The 24,660-nt window shown below is 41.8% G+C and overlaps 2 protein-coding genes across 5 annotated transcripts in view; both read right to left on the minus strand.

The window, feature by feature from the left end:
* Positions 1 to 14,734, minus strand: part of ate1 (arginyltransferase 1) — a 59,229-nt gene extending 44,495 nt beyond the window's left edge. For 2 of the 3 annotated variants that reach the window (XM_028603522.1, XM_028603520.1), the window contains exons 1-5: positions 14,547 to 14,734; positions 6,828 to 6,891; positions 6,653 to 6,715; positions 6,364 to 6,467; positions 5,920 to 6,165 (exon numbers count right to left, since the gene is read on the minus strand). In XM_028603522.1, the coding sequence (XP_028459323.1) occupies positions 5,920 to 6,165; positions 6,364 to 6,467; positions 6,653 to 6,715; positions 6,828 to 6,891; positions 14,547 to 14,655 (586 nt within the window). In that variant the 5' untranslated portion in view covers positions 14,656 to 14,734. The remainder of the gene's footprint in view (positions 1 to 5,919; positions 6,166 to 6,363; positions 6,468 to 6,652; positions 6,716 to 6,827; positions 6,892 to 14,546) is intronic. The other variant, XM_028603521.1, reaches the window with a different exon arrangement.
* A 335-nt stretch (positions 14,735 to 15,069) lies between these two features.
* On the minus strand, positions 15,070 to 23,673 carry LOC114572513 (delta-1-pyrroline-5-carboxylate synthase). 2 transcript variants are annotated; one of them, XM_028604183.1, is made up of 17 exons: positions 23,527 to 23,673; positions 22,849 to 22,963; positions 22,574 to 22,716; positions 22,253 to 22,402; positions 22,024 to 22,128; positions 21,781 to 21,933; positions 21,327 to 21,417; positions 19,614 to 19,738; positions 19,387 to 19,531; positions 19,221 to 19,294; positions 18,667 to 18,766; positions 18,041 to 18,261; positions 16,992 to 17,129; positions 16,697 to 16,892; positions 16,352 to 16,473; positions 15,936 to 16,218; positions 15,070 to 15,793 (listed from the first exon to the last, which is right to left on the minus strand). In XM_028604183.1, exons 2-17 carry the CDS (start codon positions 22,943 to 22,945, stop codon positions 15,612 to 15,614), a joined length of 2,325 nt encoding a protein of 774 aa, XP_028459984.1. In that variant the 5' UTR covers positions 22,946 to 22,963; positions 23,527 to 23,673; the 3' UTR covers positions 15,070 to 15,611. The 2 variants fall into 2 exon arrangements, with proteins under 2 accessions (XP_028459984.1, XP_028459983.1); XM_028604182.1 differs by having other exon boundaries at positions 21,775 to 21,933; positions 23,527 to 23,672.
* Between the last annotated feature and the right edge of the window lie 987 nt (positions 23,674 to 24,660).

Raw genomic sequence — 24,660 nt, forward strand, 5'->3', positions numbered from 1 at the left:
TATAAAACTATATGATCTGTGTTGGCCCAAATGATTAGCAGCTAGCTAGTGTGTGTTTATATATAATTAAAAAAAAACCAGAACAAACAAAAGACATAATGAATCCAAGGTTGTTTTACTTCTAATACCTACAACGACAAAGATAACAGATCTTGGTTAGCTGGTGTGGGCAGGTGAGGTTGTTACGAGCAAAACATACACAAAACACTTTCTCTGTTTTTCTTCCTCAACAAGACTGACATGAACAATCTGAAGCAACTAAATGCTCAATGGGGTTTTAAGCCCCCCAACGTCGACTTCAAGGCAGCGCTGCGACCGTCGACTTCAAGGCACCTAACCCTAACCATTGCCTAATCCTAGTGACCTTCCAGGCAGCGCTGCCTGGAAGACAACGTTTGGGGGGCTTAAAACACCAAACACCCAACTAAATCTCTCCCTGTTTCCCACTCTCTGTCCCCTTCCTCATCCTTCTGCTGCTGCTTCTCCTCCTCCTCCAGCACCACCACCACCTCCTGGGCTCTTGCCAAGCCCTGCAGCTCTCTGGGCATCCCATGTCAACAGTTTACACGCCCACATCCTGTTTGGAGCAATAAGGAAACGAGAGCCATTTCCTCCTTGTCCTATTGCCAGCCGCCGCCATCAGCTCACTTACTAACTTTCCCCTGTGTCGACGTAACAAGGAAGAGAGGGAAACTCTGGCCACGGTTCACTGGCAGCATGCAGCTTCAGCTGACACAAGCTACAGTTTTTCTACTGTAAGGTACAGCTTCTGTCCTGTGAATAATAAAAACACACCACAGCAGCAAGTTTATGCACTTTTGTTTTGGCTTATACTTCATGATGTATCTTAAAATCCTGACATATACTTTTCAATGTACAAGGTGAACTAAAGCCTTGAGGATGACAACAACAACAGTTAAATATTCAAGTATAATATAACTACATTTCTATCCAGCTTTGACTTAAAAGGAACACGCCGACTTAGACTTTAGCTTATTCACAGCGTGTACAAATAACAAGGTCACATAAGACCCAGCCTTCTTCTAACCGTATACATACTGGGAACTATTCTCCATAGAAGGCGAAGCACTGCCACTTCTGCTACTTGGCCACATGGATGTATTAAGAGAACTGGATACAGCGTTCGGCGGGAAGCCCCGTACATTCCAATGAGAGTGCGCTAAAGCACATAAAACAATCATGGAGCTCGGCTCTTCCGCGTTGACCAAGGGGGTAAGCTTCGCTTCAGAATTGAACCTCCGATGGCGCCATTTTGTTGCTACAAAGGTATCACCTCCTGTTAGCATTCCACTGACCGCCATTTTTTTTTTACGTCACTTGACTGCAAATAACTTTACATCTGAAGCGTTTAAAGACTCTATTTGTCCGTTGTTTAATTCTAAAGAAACACGACAATGTATAAAAGGCTCCATTACCTTGTACCTCACGTTATAGCTCCGTAGCAGACGTTTTTGTAAAAACAGGCTAACGATTGTGTCATAACCAAGTGACTTACTGTCGCACAGTAGAGGAATTACCGTATAGTACAGGAGAAGCTCGCAGGCAGTTTCGACTTACATTAGCCGTTTAGGTTTAATTACGAATGTTAACTAGCATGTTAGTTAGCAATAATTTGCCTGTGCCTATGTTATCTCCTTACATACACCTACGCTCTCCGTTTCTGTAAGATTGGAAATGATTGAGATTTCTCTTGGCACAGCTACCAGAAGACTTACAACTTTCAGACACGTTGCTCACGTCACATTTACATTAGGCTCGTTCGAGATGAGCCAGATCTGATCAGAATCGCTCACCGGCGATCGCCGCCCAATGCATGCCGGTTAGATTTGTGTAGACTTGATCCCGACTTGCTCTGACGTCATGCACACGTGGGCAACGATAATCTCACGAGACCAAGGCAGCCGCAGTTCTGAGACGCAGGTAGCGCAGTTGCTTTTCACCAACTGCAAGAGCCAGGCGGACGCAGGTGGACCCACTGCATGCTGGGAAACGCCGGCCTCTCAGCTGATCGAACAGCTGATTGGTTCAGAATCGACTCAACATGATGACGTTTTATGTAAACTTTTTTATTGATTCTGAATCGGAGGGATTTTAACTGCGATTTGTCTGATTTAAAAGCTTATTCTGTACAGAACACATGTAGTGAGGCTTATAGTGATGTTTAGAAGTCAGAGAGACTAAATCTGTTCAGATTACAGATCATCTACAGTCTGTTGTTAATTAAAAACAGCAACAGATCACATGTAGAGAATTTTGACAGCTACTCTGTCATAATAAAATCAACTGGAGACTGTGTAGGAGCTGATATACGGGTCTGACAACATTTTATTAAATCGGAATCGAACCACAGTGTTTGTGTCACTTCCTGTTCAGCCTGAATGCTGCTGGAATCAGCTGGAAAACTGTCCGACTTGAGAGCGGACTTTTGTCACCGCCCCCGGGTGCTGCCGCCTCCTCTCGTCTACTTTACAGGCGAGGCGCAGTTCATCTCGAACGAGCCTGTTGTCTCTGTCAGTTGGAGGCTGCGCAGTAAAGCTAGTGATCACCGGAAAAGTGCTTCTAATAGCCTTCACTGGTCTCCGTCCAGAGCAACGGGGTCTATTGGTCCATTTTATTTATATATGTATATATATATATATATATATATATATATATATATATATATATATATATATATATATATATATATATATATATATATATATATATTATATTATATATTATATATCTAAACGGGATCTATTGGTCCATTTTATATATATATTTTTATATATATATATATATATATATATATATATCTATATCTATATATATATATATATCTCTATCTATCTAAACGATGGATGTATTTAGACAACCGAGGAGATCTAATCATTATATCGTGCTACTAGCTAGCTAAGTTAGCCTGCAGTTTCGTGAACAGAGCTTCCCTTAATACATCCATGGCTTCATCTCTCATCCACGTTACAGACTTTACAGCATACAGCCCTCGGATGTATCGTAAGATAGGTGTTAAACCCTAAACCCACATTGGCTCTTAGGGACATATAAGATATTACGTTAACGTTAGCTACCTAACTAGCTCCATTATTTAGCTTGAACAATCATATGAGTATGCGCAGTACAGCGCGACATGGGCGGGCGGGCACAGTCCCGCGGGTCTGCTCGCGTCCATTATGCACATTCATCATGCCTAGTTTAATAACTCTGGATTCAGCTACTAGTAAATATTAAAATTGTTAAAAACGTGACGTTTTAAACAAGGACCCTTTAAGTGTTCGGGCTGGTAAGTTGATGTAACCCAAAAAAAATTAAATGCTGAAATATAGAAGTTTCTTTCGCCTTGCAAAGTCTATGGGAAAAGTCTTTCTGGGCCAGAGGGGGTGCAGCTCCACCGTTATCCGGTAAGCCCATGGTTGCTTTAAGACATGGCGCCGTTCCTGGGGGCTTGCTTGGGCGGAGTGATTAGCGAAACACCTGAAAAGCACCGTTGTTACTCTCTGCTCCTCACCACGGGGCTTCTCAGGTGCTGCGAGCAAATCACTCCGTAGCAGTGCTTCGCCTTCTGTGGAGAACAGTTCCCAGTTTGTATACGGTTAGAAGATGGCTGTGTCTCATGTGACATTTTTTTTTACACGCTGTGACTATACAAATCAATGTAATGTCAATGTAAATAGAAAAATGTTGGCATTATTTTGTCACTTATTGGGAGCGGTAGGCTAGTTGGAGCCGGTTACCTCCAGGATCTGAGCTAAGCGAGGCTAGCGGTGGGTGCGCCAGACGGAGATGAGAAGGGTATGTATGGACTTATCTAACTCTGGGGGATACGGTGAATAAGCTAAAGTCTCAATAAGTTGGCGTGTTCCTTTAAGTTTTGTATTTCTAACTGCTATGTTCTTGTTAACAATTTGTTTCACATTATCACACAAATTTAGTTACTAGATGGAGAATTACCTGGTCCTTGCATCATATCAATTCTTGGCTGTACTGGTCTTTAAAAGTAAATGACAGGAAAGGAGGGAAGTATTTCTAAGCAAGCCTTCTGGTATAAATATAAAACCATAATGGTTGTAAATGGTTTACTCTATAAATACGACATGGTCAAGACGGACTGGTCACACAAACACATCAATCCTTATCCACTAGCACTCTGTCCACGTGCCTCTCTTCCCATTAATTGCACGCACGCACGCAATTAAAGAGTTCAGCTTACATGTCAGTACCGACTAGCTGGACTTTTATTGCAACACACACAACACATTGATAAAATACTTAATTTCAAGAATACAAATACTTGTATGCAAGTTTCACTACTTGTGATCATCTAAAAAGCCGATCCTAGGACCGATTTTGCAAAACACAACACGTACTTCTGTATCGGTTTACCTCTGGCTTTGCGTACGGTATACAGAAAACGGGGAGCCAATGTTTCTCAAGCTAGAACTGGAACCTGCCCAAAGCCATAAAGCGCTCCAGTCATAAAACTAGAGGAAAGATATGTCCAGGTGTTTTCTGTTGGAGGTGAATAAGGGGGGAGTGGCGAACCACTGAGCCAACATAGTAAATCCTCATTGCTTCCTCTTTGCTAGCCTCCTGAAAAGGCATATTATTTCTGACAGTCTGGGTAGGAATAGTGTGGTGCTGACACAGGTGTAAGAGCAGGAGGACACTGGCACCGCTGTATGTTTATGTCTGCCTCTGGATCAACCTTTGCCAACACCAAGCTTTCCAGCCAAAGTACAGCTTTCCAATGTACGTCCCTGCCTTTTGATTAATGAGCGTGGGGTCCTGCTCTCATTAGATGTTTGAGAGGGGGAAAAGTGGTTGAGGCCTGAAACATGAGCAGTTGTTAGAAGTACTGCTTCCTGTGTCTAATAGGGGTTTACCATCTCCCTTTACTGTGAGTGTTATTTATTCATTAGTGTGAGTTGGCTGTGAGAATATCCTGTACTGGACAGTAAGGAGGCGAACGTGACAGATAAGCCCAAACCAGACACACTCTTGAAAACAAAGAAGAAACACCAGACTCATTCACCAAGCTGCAGCACAGTGGAGTCTATTACAAGGTGAACAGTGACACACTCTGGCGAGCAATGGTGCTTCAGCTACAACACCGCAGTGGCACTCTTGCAAATGACTGTGGTGAATTGTCATTAAAGCTACCGTCACTACTTTTAAAGTCATCCTTACTGCCGTTTCAAAAATACCAGACATCCAAAAAAAAAAATAATACAACACAAAACAACAGCAAACAGCTATTTGGTAGGTGCAGCAGAACCACAGTAAAAGCAGATAACCAAACATGATTCCTGTGTAAATGCAGCTGCTGTAATGTCAATTTCACACGAAGGCTGCGTGAGCCAGCATACATTTGGCATGAGCTATGAGAGTTCATGAATTCATGTAGGGCTGCAACTAACAATTATCATTATCGATTAATGTGCTGATTATTAGTCTTGATCTATCGAAAATGGTGAAAAATTAGATGAAAAAAACTTTACTATCAAATTTGAGTAACAAAAGCATATAATTCTCACAATTGAGAAGCTGAAACCAGCAAATATTTGGCATTTATGCTTGAAAAAAAAAAAAAAAAAAAAACTGAAACAATTAAGTGATTATCAAAATAGTTGCCGATTCATTTTTTCCTCCCCATCAATTAAATCAACTAATCGTTGAAGCGCTATGGTTCATGTTCTTTATGAAAACAAAGTTTGTTAAATAAGCTAAAACACCTGAAGAGCTATCCTGGTAAAGGGAAATCACAGTAATAGGCAATGCGTTGTGCTTACATTATAAGTAACTAGTCATTTATCACTCTATTTTCAGTATCAGCAAGAACAACACTGATTGTTGATTAGTGCTAGCAGCTATTTGAAAGTAAATCCGATTTCTCACCTGGTTTTGGAGCTGCGGCTGTTGTTCTCTCATCCGCAACAGACACTGGATCTTTTCTTGATGGTCCCGATGTTTCAGTAGCTACGGCATCCGCTACCTCTTCCTGAACTTCAGTGACGTCGGCACGCTCTAGTAGTTCCTTCTGAATGTCTGTGATAGCGGCACACTTAACTTCTGAGTGACAGACCTTACTCGGTTCCCGTGGACCTGCTTCTTCACACACCATTCCATTGTCCATTGGCTCCCCTGCAAAGCACACAATTGCCTCAGTGTCAACACCGTTTTGAGCTTGTGCCCATCTCTTCCTGTAATTGCAACCATGCACTCTTATGCAGTCCAATAGTGTTGGTCGCTGACTGCTGTTTCTTCCAGTTTTTTCATATCAATTCAGAGAAGTTTATCAGACAATACACATACATTATACAAAAATAAATATACTCTCACCATCATCCTCTCCTTTTGGCAACTCCCCTTTGGAAATGAATTTGCTTATCTTCTTCATGACTTTCTTGTGGGATTTGGAAGGCTGGAATTTCGGTGCATGACATCTTGACAGAGAGCACAAAGGTAAAGGTTTGGTTAGAATATGCGTATATATTTCTACGGTTATACAAATATGTAATATTATCTAGCAAACTACAATGGCTCATCCTCATATGTTCCATGTTATTCTGGCCTTGCCAGTTCTGAAGTTAAGTGAATCATAAGGGGAAATCCTGATGGCTCAAATTACCTGATGGTATACTGTGGACAGCAGGTCTTGTTCAGTTTGGGTTTATAGACATATTTCCCACTTCTGAAAAAGGAAAGAACAGATAAGAAAGAAACCTAAATTATATTTCTTGAACTATAGCAATCAGAAAATTCAAAATTCCATTTATTGCATGAAGGTAGAGACAGCTACTCACCTTCTCCACCCTCGGTCTATGAGGTCTTGGTAGTCTTGTACAGTCATGGTGTGAGACCACATCCCTGTTTAGAAAAGAAAAAGAAAAGGAACTTGATCACTTTAAAACATTAAATTGTTTTCATATGATTTTACATTATGCTTTTCAAATGGAATAAACATCCTTCAGAGCATTGCTGTCTCATGCCTAACTTGAAGGCTATTACATTAGAAACAGGCAGAAAAGAGTCTTGAATAAGCTCGGCTGAACGAAATACAGCTCAAATAAAAACCATGTAAGAGACAGTTATAGGTAAATATGCAAGTCATGTTTGTCAAGAAACTGCTCACAGAGTCTGGTGGGAGGTCCACATGTTTGTTGCATCTTAAATCACCAAAGTCCCCCAAAGTACATTCCCACAGTCCCCAATGGTCACAAATGTATTATTTGTGTCCACAGCAGCTTGGATCCTACTTCCCAGAACTGAGGTCTAAGCTCCCCGTTTCAAGTCCTGACCTTCTCCTCTGCAACCATACACAGTTCAGATACACACACAGACACACACACACGATCAGTTTACAGCTAAAACAACCGAGGGAATTCACTGTTTAACAGTTCACACAACACACACTGAGTTTGCAACCAAGTATAATGTTCTATGTCTCAGGAGAATGGTGTTTAGTCAGAGTCCACAGAGACAAGGAGACGACACAGTGGGATCCAACAAATAGACACTACAACAATGCAGCAGTTAATGACTGGAGCTAGTTCTAAGGCCGGCACATACAGCAGCAAGACTGCAGGCATACAAACTGAATAAACAGTATAAATTCAATGTCAGTGATTAGAATTATCATTATTATCACATGGGCCATTTCCAAGGTTTAAACCACTTTAAAAATGGAAACTGTTAAGTTGTTATCCTCCAACTGAAGACACAGAGCAGAATAAAAACACAAGAATTACCGCCTTGAGGTTGTATGCCTCCGTCAACCAATCAAGTTGCAGTTTACATCCATGTCTGTCCAGACTTGCATTATATATGTAGTGAAGAATTTGAAGGAATTTAATAAAAAGGAATTATGTGTATTTTTTTAGTTAAACATGGATGCTTCACACACATTTTCAACCAGCAGCACAGAAGATCTAAACAATAACCATAGTTTTTAGATGGGCACCCAAGTTTAGTGTCACCAATTTAGTATTCGACCAAATGTCTCCCGTTGTGTTCTTGACTTATGGCCAAAAAAAGCATTTTAGCAGGACGGACAACCCTAAAAACATAATGCCACTGGCCACGGCTGTCGCTGGCGTGGAGGCAAAAAAAAAAAAGAAAAAAACACAGAATAAAAGGAAAACACTGGCATTAACAAGAGTGAATCATTTTTAATCAAAATACACAGCATACATCTCTAATTTAAGATCCTTTGGGTGTTATAAACACCAAGCATGTATGGCCTCAGTCACCATACATTACGAATATAATCTCTCAGGAATCAGACTGATCTCATAAAGTGGCGTATGTATGACACGCCAATTTGTATGCCATTTTGGCGTGTTATCAAGACGTATAATCACTTTTTAGCATGTTTATCAACGCCGGTTGGCCTCCATTGCCCTACATTACGTGTGAATTATGGCCGTGGCGAGTAGTATGAAGTGGAGGGAGGTTGGGGGGGGGGATGGGTAAAACACAGGACTTTCACCCAGGAGAGCCAAGATCACGTGTGGCATTTATCAACCGTATTTTTTTTTTAATAAAAGCCTTCCCCAATGTTCTTTTCCTAAACCCAACCATTTTTTTATTTAATTTTATTTTTACACGTGTGACGTTCTCGCAATAGCACGGCAGGTTCTCGCGATAACACGCCACGTGGCTTTAGGAAAGTGGCGTGTATGTTTACGCAAAGTCATGATGCCACGTTGCAGGAATCTGCCCTGTGACCCCAATTCTCAGAATTCTCATGACCTGTGCGATTACAGAGCTGTCGAGATTTCATATAAATTCCATATGAAATTCTAAATTCAGTATTCTGTTAAGAAACATTGAATAGGCCAAAAAACATGATATCAAGTCAGGCAGGAAGTTTAAAAACGTAATAGTTGGTTCCAGAGTACAAATGAAGCATGTCATGTCAGCTCTATGCGAGTGCGGCAGCTGCTGTCATCATGGCACAACGGGAGTGCCTTTCTATTGTTCACACCTGATCAGCCTCCCCTGAGGCATGACAGACACAGGAACAGAGAGGAGGGCAGGTGTTGGGCTCAGTAGCGTGTGGGGTCGCATTTGCTTTTCATGCAACACTGTCGATAACATCACTGCGCCAATCACATAAGAGGAAAAACCATGATCTCACTGAGCACCTGCTCGGAAAGGTTAACAATACAGGAGAAACACTGCTCATATAGAAATCACTCTGTTGATCTATAGACTGTTTAACATGTCTTCCCAGAAAAGAAGAACCACATGGCAATCAGAAGTGTTAATATAATAATGAACTGGACCTCAGCGACGGACCTCAGTCTAGTGCACTTTAAATTAACCTGGATCAACTCACCAGTCCGCTGCGGACTCTGCCAGCCTGGCCAGTCAAAGTTTTCAAATGTAAACATAAGAGTTAAAACGCAGAGGGAAAGGTGAAGATGGCTATCAGCTATGAGCTATGGCTACCATCCCGACCACGTGGACGAGCAAGACCCTTTCTGCGTCCGTCTCCATCTCTACATCAGAGAGGACACAGCGTGGAGGAATTAACACCAACTGTGACTTCTCTGCTGGGCGTCCAGCTGGCCAGTGTGCAGGCGCTGGACATAGAGCTGGGTGGCCTCCGTGCCTCTGTCGGATTTTAAACAGGATGTCGGGAGCTGTGGTGTTCTTTCGCCGAGACTTGGCTGGATCCTGGTGTGCCGGCGCCATTCAAGCGGGTGACCATTTCTGTGTGCCGATCTGACGGCCACATTCTGCTTCACGATGATTAATAATGCACACGTTAAAAAGGAGCTGATGGGATAACATTTCACTGGAATTGTACCTCGTACTATTTTATGTGACGCATCAAAAATGGATTGACGGATTGCCAACCACACAAGGAACAGTTAACTTATTAAAAACTGTTATTGACCACTCAGAAGAATGGCACAGGGAGTAGAGTCTCCCTCCCTCCCCAGAACCCGCCATGCCCACATGATGCAACTATCCAGATTACCACGCTTATCTTACAACAGCTCTGGTCGGCGGGCTCTGAGCCTAGTCACTCGTTGACTGCATTAGGAACTACCGGAACCCTAATTATAGTCAACCTGTCTCGCCCCTGCTAACCTACGCTGAATGAACCCGTTCTGTCCCACACAGAAAATCCTCTAGGATTATTTTTAGCAGTGGGGGCAGATCTGTCGGTTTATTCACCACTATACACACACAATGAGGCATATTTTGATTTTACAAGAAATTCTTCATAGGGAAACCAAAACCCAAAGTAGGCTATAGTATAATGAAACTAATTGCATATTAGCCTCAGTGGCAAAGTTAGCAGCCTTGCTGTGTGCATTTGATTTTTCTTGGCTTTTGGAAAAATAACTCCAAGGCTCGGTTATAGGGGAATTCAGAAAGAGGTGGCCCATTAATGCTGAGTAGCAAGCATGCTACTAGATGGTACCCGTGTGGCCTGGACAGTCATTTTGACCGTTTTGAAATTTATATGTGTAATAACTTTGCTAAATAAAAAAATACAATCCTGCTGGTACCTGACTTTTCCTAAAAGAGTCTGTATTTTCATTTAAAATAGTTTTTAGGCTATATACATTACACAAAAGGCAAAGAAAATACAATCACTTTTACCTATTTTGGCCATTTTCGCAGTTTTGTTTTTAATCTTTTGCGTGGTTGAAGATGCATCTTGGTTGCTTAGTAATAATCATAGTCTCTGTCAGAGAAACGTAACTAGCGTTCTCAAGTAACAAGTGTGGGCATTAAGGGGGTAACCTAAGTGGGCACAAGAGAGATAGAGAAAGAGGAAGCAGACGTGTTGTAGATGCAACCGGAGCAGAGTTAGTGGTTATTCATTTTATAACGTCGGTCCTGGAGGTAACGAGTCTCCCCTGGTTTTCTGATCACAGTCGGAAATGAAGCGATGAGGAGAGGTTAACCCATTGAACATTTTAACAGCTGATTAACGTGCGCTTGTTTCCCCATGCGCTGATGCGCTCATCTGTTGACATTTCCGAATGCCTTCTTACAGTTAGTTAATAAAAAAGGGCTTTCCACACAAACAAACGTAGCCTACATGTGTCATTAGTATGAGGAAAAAAATGAGATTTTAACTGTGTTGGGCTTGGACACAATTTTCGTAATGCCTGTCGGGCTCGGGCCGGGTCGGACTGAAAAATTCGGCCCGATCCGGACTCTAGTGTGCATCACCGATGGGCCGAAGGCAAAGCCAGAGTCGGTAACGCAGGCTACGGCGTGGATGGACTCGGTTCTGAATCAGAAGAAAAGCCCCGGGCGTTCGCTCTGTGAAAGGCGCCGTAGGCCTACACGTAGCCTTGATGGCCAGTAGCTGTCTACGTGTTCACATAATTTTATACATGCCACAACTGGCTGGAATCATTACACACATCCTCTCCAAGGAGTGCACCAGCTGTAAAATGTCCCGGAGGAAGTTCATGCAGCAACTGCGAGAGGAGCTGAGAGCAGAGTTTATGGAGGGAAAAAAAAAGGGAAGCGGCGCACGGTCCGAGCTGCGCTGCGCACCGCAGCAGACACCAAAAACGGAGGCAGTGCCAGTTAGGTTAGGTTATAAATGTTCAAATAACATAGCCTACTTGTAATTGTTATTTGGCTGGAATTATGTTGAATGAATTTCCCCTAATATGTTTCGGGACATGAATGTATGAAATAATCACGGTTTAGCCTACTATGCCACGATATGATATCAAGGGTGTTGTATTGAATCAACACCCACGTGCAATTTAGCTAGCAGGTGAAGGTGAAACTAAAAATGTGCAAGCACTATAGACTAATACAGGCTTAAATGAACTGACAATATAAGTTAGGCTATAGCCTACGACTTACAGTTCTCAAGGATGCACACATGCCATCTCAACCGGGTCCTCCGGACAGCCTGTCTCTTTTTTCTTTCTCCCTTTTCTCCGAGTGGCACGCGTGCCCACTCGCGTTGTGAAGCGCGTGTCCACGCTATTCTGTGACTCTAACAATCACTGCTGATAGACGGCTTTTTTCTGATACCGTGGCGGAAGAAATCTAACCGTGGCGGACCGCCACTTGCCAATCAACATAGAGGAAACACTGAAATCCCTTCCCATCTTCTTACATCTTTTTATAGCTTGGTGCCAAACTCAGAACTTATAAAAAATGCTAAATTAAAATGTACCTTTGCTGCCTTTAAATTAACGCCAAAGTACAGTTGGTCATCTTTTAGTGCCCTTTAAGCTCTGCTCAATTGTCTTGTACAGAGCATTTATAAAGGTTTTATAAACCTTCATGGCATGTGACTGTGTGGTCTGAGTCACAGTTCCTGTGAACAGATCCATGGCAGGAATGTTCCTGAATCCTGGCAGTGTAGGATGCTAGTGGGCTAATGAAACTCTACCCCGAGTTAATCTAATATATTAAGCTTCCCTTACTTTTCATTAAGTATCCAGTTATACAGCAGGCAGTGGGTGGAACAGCTCTTTTCTGGTTCATGGCTGTCCAAGACACAATATTCAGAAATGTAGTCTAAGAGCTTTCAGAGGTTGTTTTTTTTTTTTACTAAAACTATTTCAGGGTTCACTTGGAAGTGAGCCCAGGTTACCGATCACAACTGGACCAAGGAGAAAGGACTTCCACTGCAGCTGGATGGAGTTCTTTCTCATCTCCTTAAAATGTACAAAGTATGAAAGAATGTACAATATGTAATTTTCTGCCGCTACGGGTCTCTCAATCAAAACAATTACAAAAGCCCCAGTTTGATGAGGTTGTGAAGCAGAGTGGGATCAGGGGAGTTGTAGTCTTCACCATCATTGCTATCATGGCAGTCAGCTTCTCTTGGTTAGGATTCCTTCAGTGTTTATCGTTCAGGAGGTTTTTACCGGGAGCCATATTGCCTGCATAGGTCCCATTTGTCTCCAAAACAAACGAACCAGGTGATTAAAACCGGTAAAAAACACTGAATCCGAATTTCTCGTTAAAAATCTGTTTCCTCAGGCGACAAACAACGTCCCGGGCCGGCTGCTGCTAATGTTTGCTCGGCTTGTTTCTCTGAGAACTTAAGATCCAGATGTCCAATGAATACAATCCTTCATCCAGTCAATATGTATAGTTAAAAACGACCTAGATCTAATAGTTAAAAAAAAAAAAGTGTATCCTGAAAATTGATAAAAAGTCAATTTATGCCAGCTTCTAGCAGACAACCACGCTGCTGACACATGACACCACTGATAGGCGAGCAAATGTAACCGTTGCCTTGAATAAAATCACAGATTTCTCAGGGTTTGAACATTGTTGGAAAGTTTTGGGATAATGTAAGTACATAACTCAACAAAATAGGACTGGTCTTTATAGACATTTTAAAGCGGAAAAGTTAAATAGTATACCTTTAACTACTAAATAGGGGTAAAAACTGAATGAATAATTGCACCACTATGTTTTTATATTCAGAGAATGCTGCCCCTGTATCAAAGCAGCAGTTTGTTGAGATCACATAGTACATATAGTAAACACGCTGCTGTCTTCTGTCTCAGCATGCTGGGAGTCTGTCTCATGTTGATTTATGCTGTTGCAGCACTCCACTCATCTGTATTGTTACTAAGTGTCACTGGGTTAGGGTTATGGGTGGGGTTATGATTATGAAAAATAATGGTGATTTGTGGGTTAGGTTATAGTTATGAGGACGTTTCAGGTAATTTGGAGTGGATTGTCATCAATTTGGGCTAGTGTTGGTGTAAGGTAAAGGGGGTTTTAACCACGATCAGCACTTTTGGGATCAGCACTTTTGCTGTATCTCCTGAACGGAAGGTCGTGGAGACTCGGGGTCAAGTTCTACGTGTTCAGGGTGGTCGAATTAGGGAGGGGGGGAGGGGTAAATATGTAAATGAACGATAGTATTTCCGCAAGTCATATTACTTGCCACGTAAAGGCCTCTGGTTGTAGTGTCACAGCACTGACGGACCTAACGAAAGCAAGACAGCTGCACTTCGCTTGTGAGCGCAACATCCTTGGTCCCGTCCTGCTCTGTTACCCTTATATACTGTCTATGCTGTTACCACGGTATGCTAGTTAGCTAGCTGCTACTGCTAAGCTGTTAATGTTACAGCGTTAGTCTCGAGTAACTACTATTGTCCAACTGAATAGTAATTCAACAACACCAGCCAAGCCGTACTTAATTATCTTATCGTTTTATTCTACGACAGCCTTGGTTTGTTTACCACGATTAAAGAGTTGGGCTAAAAGATGCTAAGGGCTAAAAACTGAGTTAACGCTAACAACCCGACACTATCCAAGGTAACGTTACCTTATGTGTGCACTCAGTTACTGGTCTTGCACTAAAATACAACATATATAACATGACTTACTCAAATGTACTGACATAAGGACTACAGTGCACTGCCAACATTAGCTAGCTAGCTATCCCTCTCTCAAAGCCAGCAAGTAGAAGGGGCTAGCGTTAGCTCGTTAGCATAAGAGCCAGTTCAGCGATACCGATGGTTTTTTTCGCTAACGTTACTTGATTAGACACTTACCATGAGAAAAGTTTCCTTCGTCATTTTTACAGTAACCACACCGGTAACCGCCCTCCCCGCCGAAGTATTCAACTATAGTATAAGACTTGTTTCCTGCCATCTTTAACATCGAGTCAGATGACAGCTGAGCTTGCCCGGTGTCTGACAGTATATCTGCCCAGGCAAGTACTGCAGGATGTCAAGCCCCGCCCATACACAAAACGTCACTAGTGCTGCGTTAACGACAAGTTGGAACTTTGAAAGTGTTTAACATCCAGCCCTCAAATCTGGAAAGCTTTTTGTTGTTGTGGGATGTTGGTTTAATTAGAATTTCTGGATCTCCAAGAACAAACTGAAACAGTATGGTTCACATAGGTCTTCAATTATTGTGGCGAACTTAAATGGTATGGTCTGAAAAGAGTAACCTGTACTAAATATTCAAAAACTCAATTACCTTGATGACATTGTGTGACTAAATGTTTTTGTAAACCAGTGACATTATGATGCAGATTTTGTTTGGGACAGATAAAACACAAGTCATGAGTAAAGAACTGTACAGCATATTTATTAAATCATCTGTGCAAAGAGGAAGGACAGCAACATACCTAAACCACAATCCTGCAGAAAACACTTACAGTACATTACAAAAAGGCCAAGGGATAGTTTGCATGTAGAAAAATAAGTTATAAAACCACAGCTAGGCCAATCATATATTCTTTTTTTAACAGAGGAGAGAGCTTTGTCTGTGTATACTTTGTTTCACCAGTCATATGTAAATAACAGAATTTAGTGTTTTTCTTTTACCAAAAACCTTTCCCTCTCACCAGTCATGTAACAAGCAATCATAGTCTCGGGAGATTGTTATTCATCTAAAAAAAAGTGGATCACAGGTTTATGGCAGGTTCACAAAAGCAGGAACGTGGTTGTCCAGTATAAGTAGCCTCTGTTCTGCATGCAAGTTTCCTGCACCAACATAGTGGTTTTATACAGGTGATGAAGCAGCTACTGGCAGACACAAACCTTCAAATGAACTCTGGGTAGACATCAGTTATCTGGATTCCTGTTGATGGCCCTTTGGTTGGGCACTTAACTAAAGCTCCCCTGGGGTACAGGGATGTTTTCATGAAGGTATTTCATACTGCCTTGCTCAGAGAAGTCAGCCGCAGTGTGTCCTTCTCCTCGAAGGACCCATTTGGTGGTCAGAAGCCCCTCCAAACCCACTGGACCTCTGGCGTGTATCCGTGCTGTACTGATACCAACCTCCGCTCCTGCAAAACAAGTACCGTAAAATTAACTCTTCTGCCCCATTTTCAAGACTGGTAGGTTAGATCCATTTACAAATGGATGTATACTCTCATATTTTTCTCAGATGGCAGTAGGAAGTAAAACCATGCCCGATACTGTACATACCTAGGCCAAAGCGGTAGCCATCGGCAAAGCGAGAGCTGGCGTTCCAGAATACACAGGCGCTGTCCACCTGCTGCAGAAACTGTTCAGCGGTCTCTTCATTTTCTGTAATAATGACATCAGTGTGGGAGCTGCCATATTTGTGGATGTGGTCCACAGCATCCTGCATGCTGTCTACCACCTCAATGCAGCACTCTAGATCCCCATACTCTGTCCTCAGAGACTTCACCTCAGATGGGCTGAAAGTTAAATAGGATGCAAACCGGGGGCCTGCGTGGATCTTCACCTGAGAGAAAGCAACGGAACAATGATTTATCAACATAAATAAATCAGTAAAACATAAATAAAAACTGTACTTAGTTGGCCTGAATTAAGTGCCAAACTCTCTCTCTCCAGAAGGTTTGTTGCACGTTTCTTACATTTTCTGTTCTCAGCATATCAATGACCTGGTCAAATATAGGAGTTCGCAGCAGATCCCTGTGAATGAGGAGGGTCTCCATGGCATTGCAGGCTGCAGGGTAGTCACATTTGGAGTCTCTGACTGGAATGAATCATAAGTTAGTACATGTATATTAATTCAGCAGTTCTGGGTTAACCCAACAAGTCAATTACTCTTGGGCAACAAGGTAAATCACATCAATTACAACTGCTAGGTGTTCCAAAAGAAAATACGACAAGATTTATTTTCCAGTTCTACACTGTGACCGAACCATAGCAGAAATGGAAACATCATCAAACGACAGCCACACACGGGAACCACATACCAACATCAATAGCTTTGTCTATGCTGGCGTCGTTGTCAATGTAGACGTGACAGATGCCCTCGCTGTGGCCCAGCACAGGAATACCCTTAGCTGCCCTTTGGATGTTCCGGACCAGCTGGGACGAGCCCCGTGGAATGATCAGGTCGATCAACTTGTCGAGCCTGCACAGATCCTCCACTTCTTCACGTGTGCTCACCTACACACCAAGGTACATTTTATAATGTCACAGAATATCAGAGTTAATATTGTTATATTGTGTAAAGATTCACACTGGTTCAATGCTTTTCAGTTTTACCAGTTGAATGGCATCTGCCACTCCATGAATGGAAAGTGCTTCCTGAGTGAGTTGATGTAGAATTTTATTGGTGTTGGAAGCTTCTTTACCCCCCTTCAGTAGCAAAGCATTTCCACTGGCAATAGCCAGAGCAGCCACCTGGAACACAAGAAAAATACATGAAAATAGGGCTGGGGGATATGATGAAAATCAAAATCTGGCAAAATATTTTTTTACCAAATACCTCAATATTGAGATTGAGACAATATTGTAGGGTTAAATATTGGGGCTTTCACAAAATAGTTACACAATGACATTTTTGATAGATAATCATCAGTAATCTATATATAATGACTAAGTGGTTAAAGGCAAATAGATGACAGCTAACACACTGATAAGTTCAGAAAATTACATCACTTTACTGTTATGCAGCCTTTAAAACCAGGGAAAGAAAACACTTAAGCCATATTACCATATTCAAAATCTAAGATGATACCTAGTCTTATATTGCAATATCGATATAAAAATATATTGCCCAGCCCTACATGAAAATTAGGGTTTGGCATCGAGAACCGATTCCTACTTGGAATCGTTTCAAACATTACGATTCCAGTCGGAATAGTTTCTTTATTGGAATCGTTTGGAGGATTTGGTTTCAAATCTGATCATGGGTTCCAAATTTAACATGCGCAAGTTTTGGTTTCCGTAGCGGTCATACGCTTGTTGTGTTGCAGCTATGGAGCACAGTAAGCAGCGCTCTAGTCTGGCTTTATTTTACACTGAAAAAGCCCTGTTGAACTGCAACCCACCTTTTTAATCAAAATAAAACTTTCCTCTTATTTGTGAAATAAGCATGTGACCCGTTTCAACTCCACCCCTCAAATAATCAGAAATCGATAAGAACCTGAGTCGAAAGGAAGAATCGGAATTGGAATTAGAATCATTAATATCCAAACGATGCCCAACCCTAATGAAAATGTGATATTAACTTTCAATGACACAGGTGTTAAGTCTCCCAAACCAGCAGCTAATGGTGAGTAGGTCTAAAGGCAGTGTTTGGGTTGACTGACCTGAGGGAGACAATCAGGACGGGACTCAAAGATGACCAGCAGCACACCGATGGGGACAGTAATCTGTTCCAGCTCTAGGTTGTTGGCCACCCTGGTCCTCCTCAGCACCCGACCCACGCTATCCCTGGAGGACACGGCAAGCTGACGGAGGCCAATGGCAAGGCTGTTCAGCTTAGCAGTTGACAGACTCAGGCGGTTGATCATAGGCTGGGAGAGACGACCTACGAGGAAAATCAAATCAACGAATAAAGACACTGGGCATGTCGAGAGAATTTGCAGAAAATGGCGCTGTGAAGCAGGAGTGACAATTTCGATCATCCAGTGAAATAGCAATCTTCCTACTCACTATGCTGTGCTACAACACTGGGAACGCAATGACTCCTGCCAAACTCATAAACTTACTAGTACAATACATTCAAAAGCCTCTTACTGACAACATGGCTGACGCACACCAGAGCCAAGATAAATGACAACCACCGCTGACAACCAGATGATCTAAGCCTCCTTCATAAGCCAGTTTCCCTAAGTAGAAGTGCTACAGAGGAGTGATCCAGTGCATTTGAGTCAGACGATTGCATGGAGCTGTGGATTAATGTGAGCAGTGTGTCTTCTCTGTGCCTCTGTACCTGATGAATTTGCAAACTCCATGTCTCTCCTGTTGGCACTGAGAATCTCATCTTTCTTCTCTGTAAGTAGCTCAGCAAGACAGCAGATGATCTCCCCTCTCTGGAAAAATCCAAACGCACACACCTCGCTATGATTTGCTAATACCAGAATTAATTTAGTAATTAAAGCTACTACCAGTACAATGTCAAAAGTAATGAGTTTGGCCAGCCCCACACATCCTGTTGTGAAAATGACTCTTTAGTGTTGATCTGTTATATTTATTATTATTATATTTATTATTATTATTATTATTATTATTATTATTATTATTATTATTATGTGCTAACCAAGATATGCTCTCTATCTATTGTAATCTTGTCATTTCATTTAGGAATGATATGAGGTCAATATACTGTATTTAGGGGACTTAACCTAAAGATAACCTTCATGACTTTTTGTATTAACTCTTAATATATCAGCTAAATAAAGCAAACATCTACTGCAAGCAAGCCTAAAACCAATTTGGACCCCCATGAGAAAATTGGCTGCGAAAGCATTTTAAAACCAAACTCACCTGTTCAGGGTCCAGGGAGGCCAGAGCCCTGCCTGCATGCCGGGCCATCTCGGTCTGCTGCTCCACAGTTGGACCTGGTGGTGTCAATAATACACGCATCAAATATAAAAACGCATCGCAACAAGTGGGTCAAATATTCTTTGGTTATTATGGTTTTACCCAGTACCTGCAGGTTTCACCTCAGAGAAGAAGGTGCCAACTTTCTTCCCTTCCACAATGTCTGTGATGACGTGGCCTGTGACTTTAGGATGTGTGCCGTTGGCAATGACAACGGACGTCCCACCCTGTAGTGCCCAAAGGGCGGCTTTCACCTGATTAGGAAGACGTAATTGAGTATAATGCAACGTTTTTCATCAACCAACTCCGTCCAAAAAAAGAAAATGTGATGCTGACCTTGGCTTCCATGCCACCACTGCCGACTCTGGACTTTGTGCCAAACGTGATTGACTGCTGGTCTCCAGGGTAGAATATATCAATAAGCTTGGCATCATCTGTTCCTGGGGGACTGTCGTATAAGCCTGTGGAAGAAAAACATGTTAGTATCCTTTACAGCAGTGGTTCCCAACCTTTTTTCCTTGTCTAAGAAAAGCTGAGCCCCCCCCCACCCAAAACCGAAGTTGAGGTAACTCTCGAGATAGAGCCTTACTTTCTTTTTTGATAAGAGGAGTTATCAGCACGGTTACGTTTCTCCGCCATGTTTTATTCATAAAATAGTGATGCCGTGGCGGCAGGAAAAACAAGCATACAACAAAATATATAGTTTTCATACAGACTTTTGTTTACATTATATATTCTAGTGTAGTATCATAATTTGTTTAACATGTGCCAATATTTTTTTTACCTCAATCTCAAACCAGATAAAGACTTGCACCCCCCTGTGATCTTTGCCACCCCCCCTCGTGGTGCCCGGACCCCAGGTTAGGAACCACTGCTTTACAGAACCAAAGTAGTCACATCTTTCTATCGGACCAAAATGCCCACACAGTATACATGTTCATGACTAAAGGTGCTGACACACCAACCAGATTATCAGCCGTTGGACGGTCTGGCGAGTTCGGTGACTTGAGTCTGTTTGGTGTGTGTTCCATGCCGTCGGCCTTCATTTTGGCCGATTTTACTTGATGAATCGGCCAGTGGGCAGTCGGACTCAATGACCAATGTGATTGGTCATTGACTCGCAAATCAGTGCACGAGCTGACAACGCCAGTATCTTCTTATTACTACCGGTAGCCATCGTATTTTCTTCCGTTCAGCGAGTAATGACAACGATCCTTCTTGACTACTATCAACACTCTCTGATGAAAACAATGACTGACAACAGCGTGCTCTGTGTTTACTAGGTGTAGAGAGATGTTCCGTCATTTCCGGTTTTCATTTTTTAGACGACAATACAGATTAGCGCCGCTTGCTGTTACCAAAGACATATTACACCTCACGCAGGTGCTGAACGTACACTCAAGTCGGCATCGCTTTGGTGTTCAACTTGGGGAGACTGATCAGTCAGACTGCCTTTTCTGCCCACGGTCGGCCGTCGGGTTGGTGTGTCTGAGCCTTAAAAGCAATACAGAGACAGTCTACTATTGCATCTTGATAGTTTGATTAATAATCATTATGAATCCTGATTAACATTAAGTGGTCTTGCGATTAAGAATTACTCTTCCATAAAGTTGGGGGACTCACAAGAGACAAAATCAGTCTGGCTGATGCTTAGATATCCTAATTTTTAATCTCTGGTATTGGAAAAGTAAAAAAAGAAAAAGAAAAAAAACCTGAATGCTGCATTCCCTATAATGTACAGTAACGCAGTAACCAGTCTTGGGGTCGATAAGACAAGATTAACTATTTGCAGAGATCACTTTCGATTTGGGGTAATTTATGATGGGCATTTGTGATACATTTTCACATGTAAATTAAACGATTTTGCAAACCTTTGGACACACACGCACGCACGCACGCATCTAGTATGTGTGCAATAGCTTCAATAGCTAGCACTACAATTACGAGATAAAAGTAATCCAAATAATTTGCCACTTTGAATAATCTGAGTATTACCAAAGCATAAAGAAAAGCACGGGTGTGGATGTCACACACACACACACACACTACCTTCAACATCAGATAGGGCGATAAGGAGGTCTGCTTTCATTTCAACAGCCAGCCGTGCAGCCAAGCTGTCATTATCTTTGATGCTTATTACCTGAAATACAAACAGAAATGTCATTAAGCTAAAAGGAAAATCACTGCATCTCACATTATGTAGAATAACACACACGTTCACCGCTTTCCAAAAAAGGAGATGATACCAGCAGGTCTATGCACAATAAAATGGCAGAAAATAAGGCAACCACATTCTACAACCACACTTTATATATTAGTAGAGAACATTTAAAGCAGCCTTTCAAATTAAAATCATGTGTCCAAGAAGTTACATGTTACAGAGGGGGGGACATAGTAAAAAGAAACACACTTTTATTTATGCATGATTTAAGCAATCCACAATCACAAATCTTGACCACATTCATCATTCCCAGCATGCCCTTCACACAGTACCCACATTTACCCCCTGCAGATCACTGTTGGGAACAGGGGGCGGAACAACAGCATCGTTGGTGTTGATGATCGGGACTATGTTCATCCGCAGCAGTTCATGGAGCGTGCTGTTCAGGTTGCGACGCTTCTGCTCATCATGAAAATCCAGATTGGTGACCAGAATCTACAATAGTGGACAGAAATGTAGAGAATTAAGTGACATTTAAAAAAACTCGGTCAGCATTTTACTCTGTGAGAACAGTCCATTACATACTTGTGCAGTGCAGGTGCTGTACTGGGTAAACATAGCTTCATACAACGCCATCAGACCGCTCTGTCCAGCAGCTGCACAGGCCCTCGCCTCCAAAACTGGAACGGACTAAAAAAAAAAAAAAAAAGATTTCTCTAAAGTTAAAAAAAGACGGTGAACAAAAGTCATATTTACATTTAAACATTTTCCAAAGAGTGGACTAAAATCCCCAGTGTTTAAGATGATTACTCACCATTTCTTTGAGTTGGTTCTGTCCAGAATGCAAGGCTTGTCTGACGCTTTGAGACAGCAGGATCTCATGTCTTAGTCTCTGCTTCCCAAATGCCACAGCACCACTGGTTACAATCATCATCTCCCTGCCTTGGTTCTGCAGCATGGCCACCTGACAGGACACATACAGGCTATAACAATCAAGCTATTTTTTCAGAGCCAAGATTACTGCTCCAGTTTGTTTTTAAGTCTTCCTTGAGCCCACATAATGTTATATTCCCAGAGCCATCATCACACAGTTCCTCTCGTCTGTAGCAACAATATATAGTTAGTGTGGCGTTACCTGCTCTACTATCGAGGCCAGTCGTCCCAGTGCCAGACCGCACTCGTCGCGTGTCACCACAGCACTTCCCAGCTTTACTACAATACGCTTGGCCTGCTTTAACTCACTGCGGTGGACAAAAGACTTTCCATGGGGACGTGGGACTGCAGAGAATAACAAAGTCATGTTTTATTACACATCAGCATGCCCCAAAGAGTATTATAGCATGTAGCTAAAAGAGATGGTGAGAATAGTGTCCAGGTCAGGTATGACAAAGAAGCTGCCTGGTTACTTACATTTAACTTGGGAATGTGATCTGATGGAGACTGGACAGACATTGGACTGTCTGATTCTGGATGGCAGGCGAGTGCACAAGGCCAGCCTGGCAAACATGGCACTGACACTTGACCGCTGTGATCAACACACAAACTAGTTTACTGTAACAGTGCAATAACCTCATCGGAGATCAGCAGATTTGGATACAGTATGATAGCCAGGCTATATAGTTAGCGATCTACAACATACTTAAAATGTAAAGAAGATAATAACAAAATGACTGAACTTTATTTATTTAAACATTATTTTAGTCTCACTAGAAAGCTCTGCATCATGTTTTGCCATGAGGTATCAGCATTGTGGTACTCGGCACACTGACCCAGTGAAGATGATATTGTTTGGATTGGTTAACGTTAGCTTAGACATATTAGCTACCAAATTCAAGGGCTAACGTTAGGTGCTGTTCATACAATTAAACTCTATATGTGAAGCCCCTGCAGTTTGCAATGTAAGGTTAGTTATTAAGGCTAAACAGATTGTAGCTAAGTGTCTAACGTTAAGGTTTCTGCTGTCAAAACGTACCTAGGGCTAGCTGACGTTAGCTATCATTAGCTATTATGAACTACCTCATTGCATTGCTTAGCTGCTATGTTACGACTAAATTAACTGAAAGAATGCTGTACAAGATTACTCCTTACCTTACAATGTGAAAATCTAGAAAACCAAGCACAACTAGCTACACTTGTGAGTGCACTGCAGGAGACACGTTGTCAGCTAGACCCGGCGGTACCTTGCTGCCACATCCACAGCCCAAGTTGTCTTGGATGGGAAGTGCCGTATTTGAGCTATGCACGAATGACGTGTACGTAAAATATACGTTCATGTAGTAAGCTCTATATTATATCCATGAGTAGCTAATCTACGAGAAAGATAAGTAAAAGTCCTGATTGCACGTACGCAGATACTCATAATAATCATATACAAATCATTTTAGATAGCGTATCGTAAAAGTTGTGTTTTATATAAGATAGCTAGGTTTCATAAAAAATATTGATTCAGTTAGGCCTATACCTTAAACGCAACTGTGCTAAAAGAAATAGCATACCTCTAAAATGATTTCCTTCATTAAATGAAATTCAATGTCACATATTTATTTATAAAGTGGAATAACTATACTGCTTAACTATCACTGAATATTACTGAAGGCACATTTTGTACAGAATATAATTTCAACTCAAGATCTTAACTTGTCATGCCATGACGTGCAAACTCCATTTGCTGATGAAGACCTTATAAGGATGTGGTTAAAAACTCTTGAAAAAGCTAGAAAGTGGACCTTGAGTTCAGATTATTTTGTTACTGAACCCAAAATCAAGAATTGATTTTCAGACTGAAATTAATTAGTTTTTTTATCACATTTAAATGGTAGGGTATACTGTGTACAGTTGAGACGTGTACAGTTGAGACACCTTAAATAACTTGTTGTGATTTACAGTTACGTCTCTGAGGGGAGGATTCCAGAGACTGTCCCAGGATCAAATGAAAGGACACTGTCTGCTTCCCCATCTCGTGATACAGTGTATGGTGAAATACATTGTAAAGTGTGGCGTTACCTTGGACTAAACCTACGCATTCGCCTACGCCCAAACCTACACCTACAGTCGCAGTATCTGAGTAAGCAGCTGCCAGACCTGTGCATAATTCAACAGCACAGGCAGAGAAAAACAAAATTTCCATGCAAACCATGCAGTAATTGGGCATTTTTAATATCTCCCTACAGCTTGGTTTCATGTTTAACAATAAACAACACAATTTAAAAAAATAAAAATCTG

This window comes from Perca flavescens, chromosome 17 (assembly GCF_004354835.1).
Source record: "Perca flavescens isolate YP-PL-M2 chromosome 17, PFLA_1.0, whole genome shotgun sequence".
Lineage (NCBI taxonomy): Eukaryota > Metazoa > Chordata > Actinopteri > Perciformes > Percidae > Perca > Perca flavescens.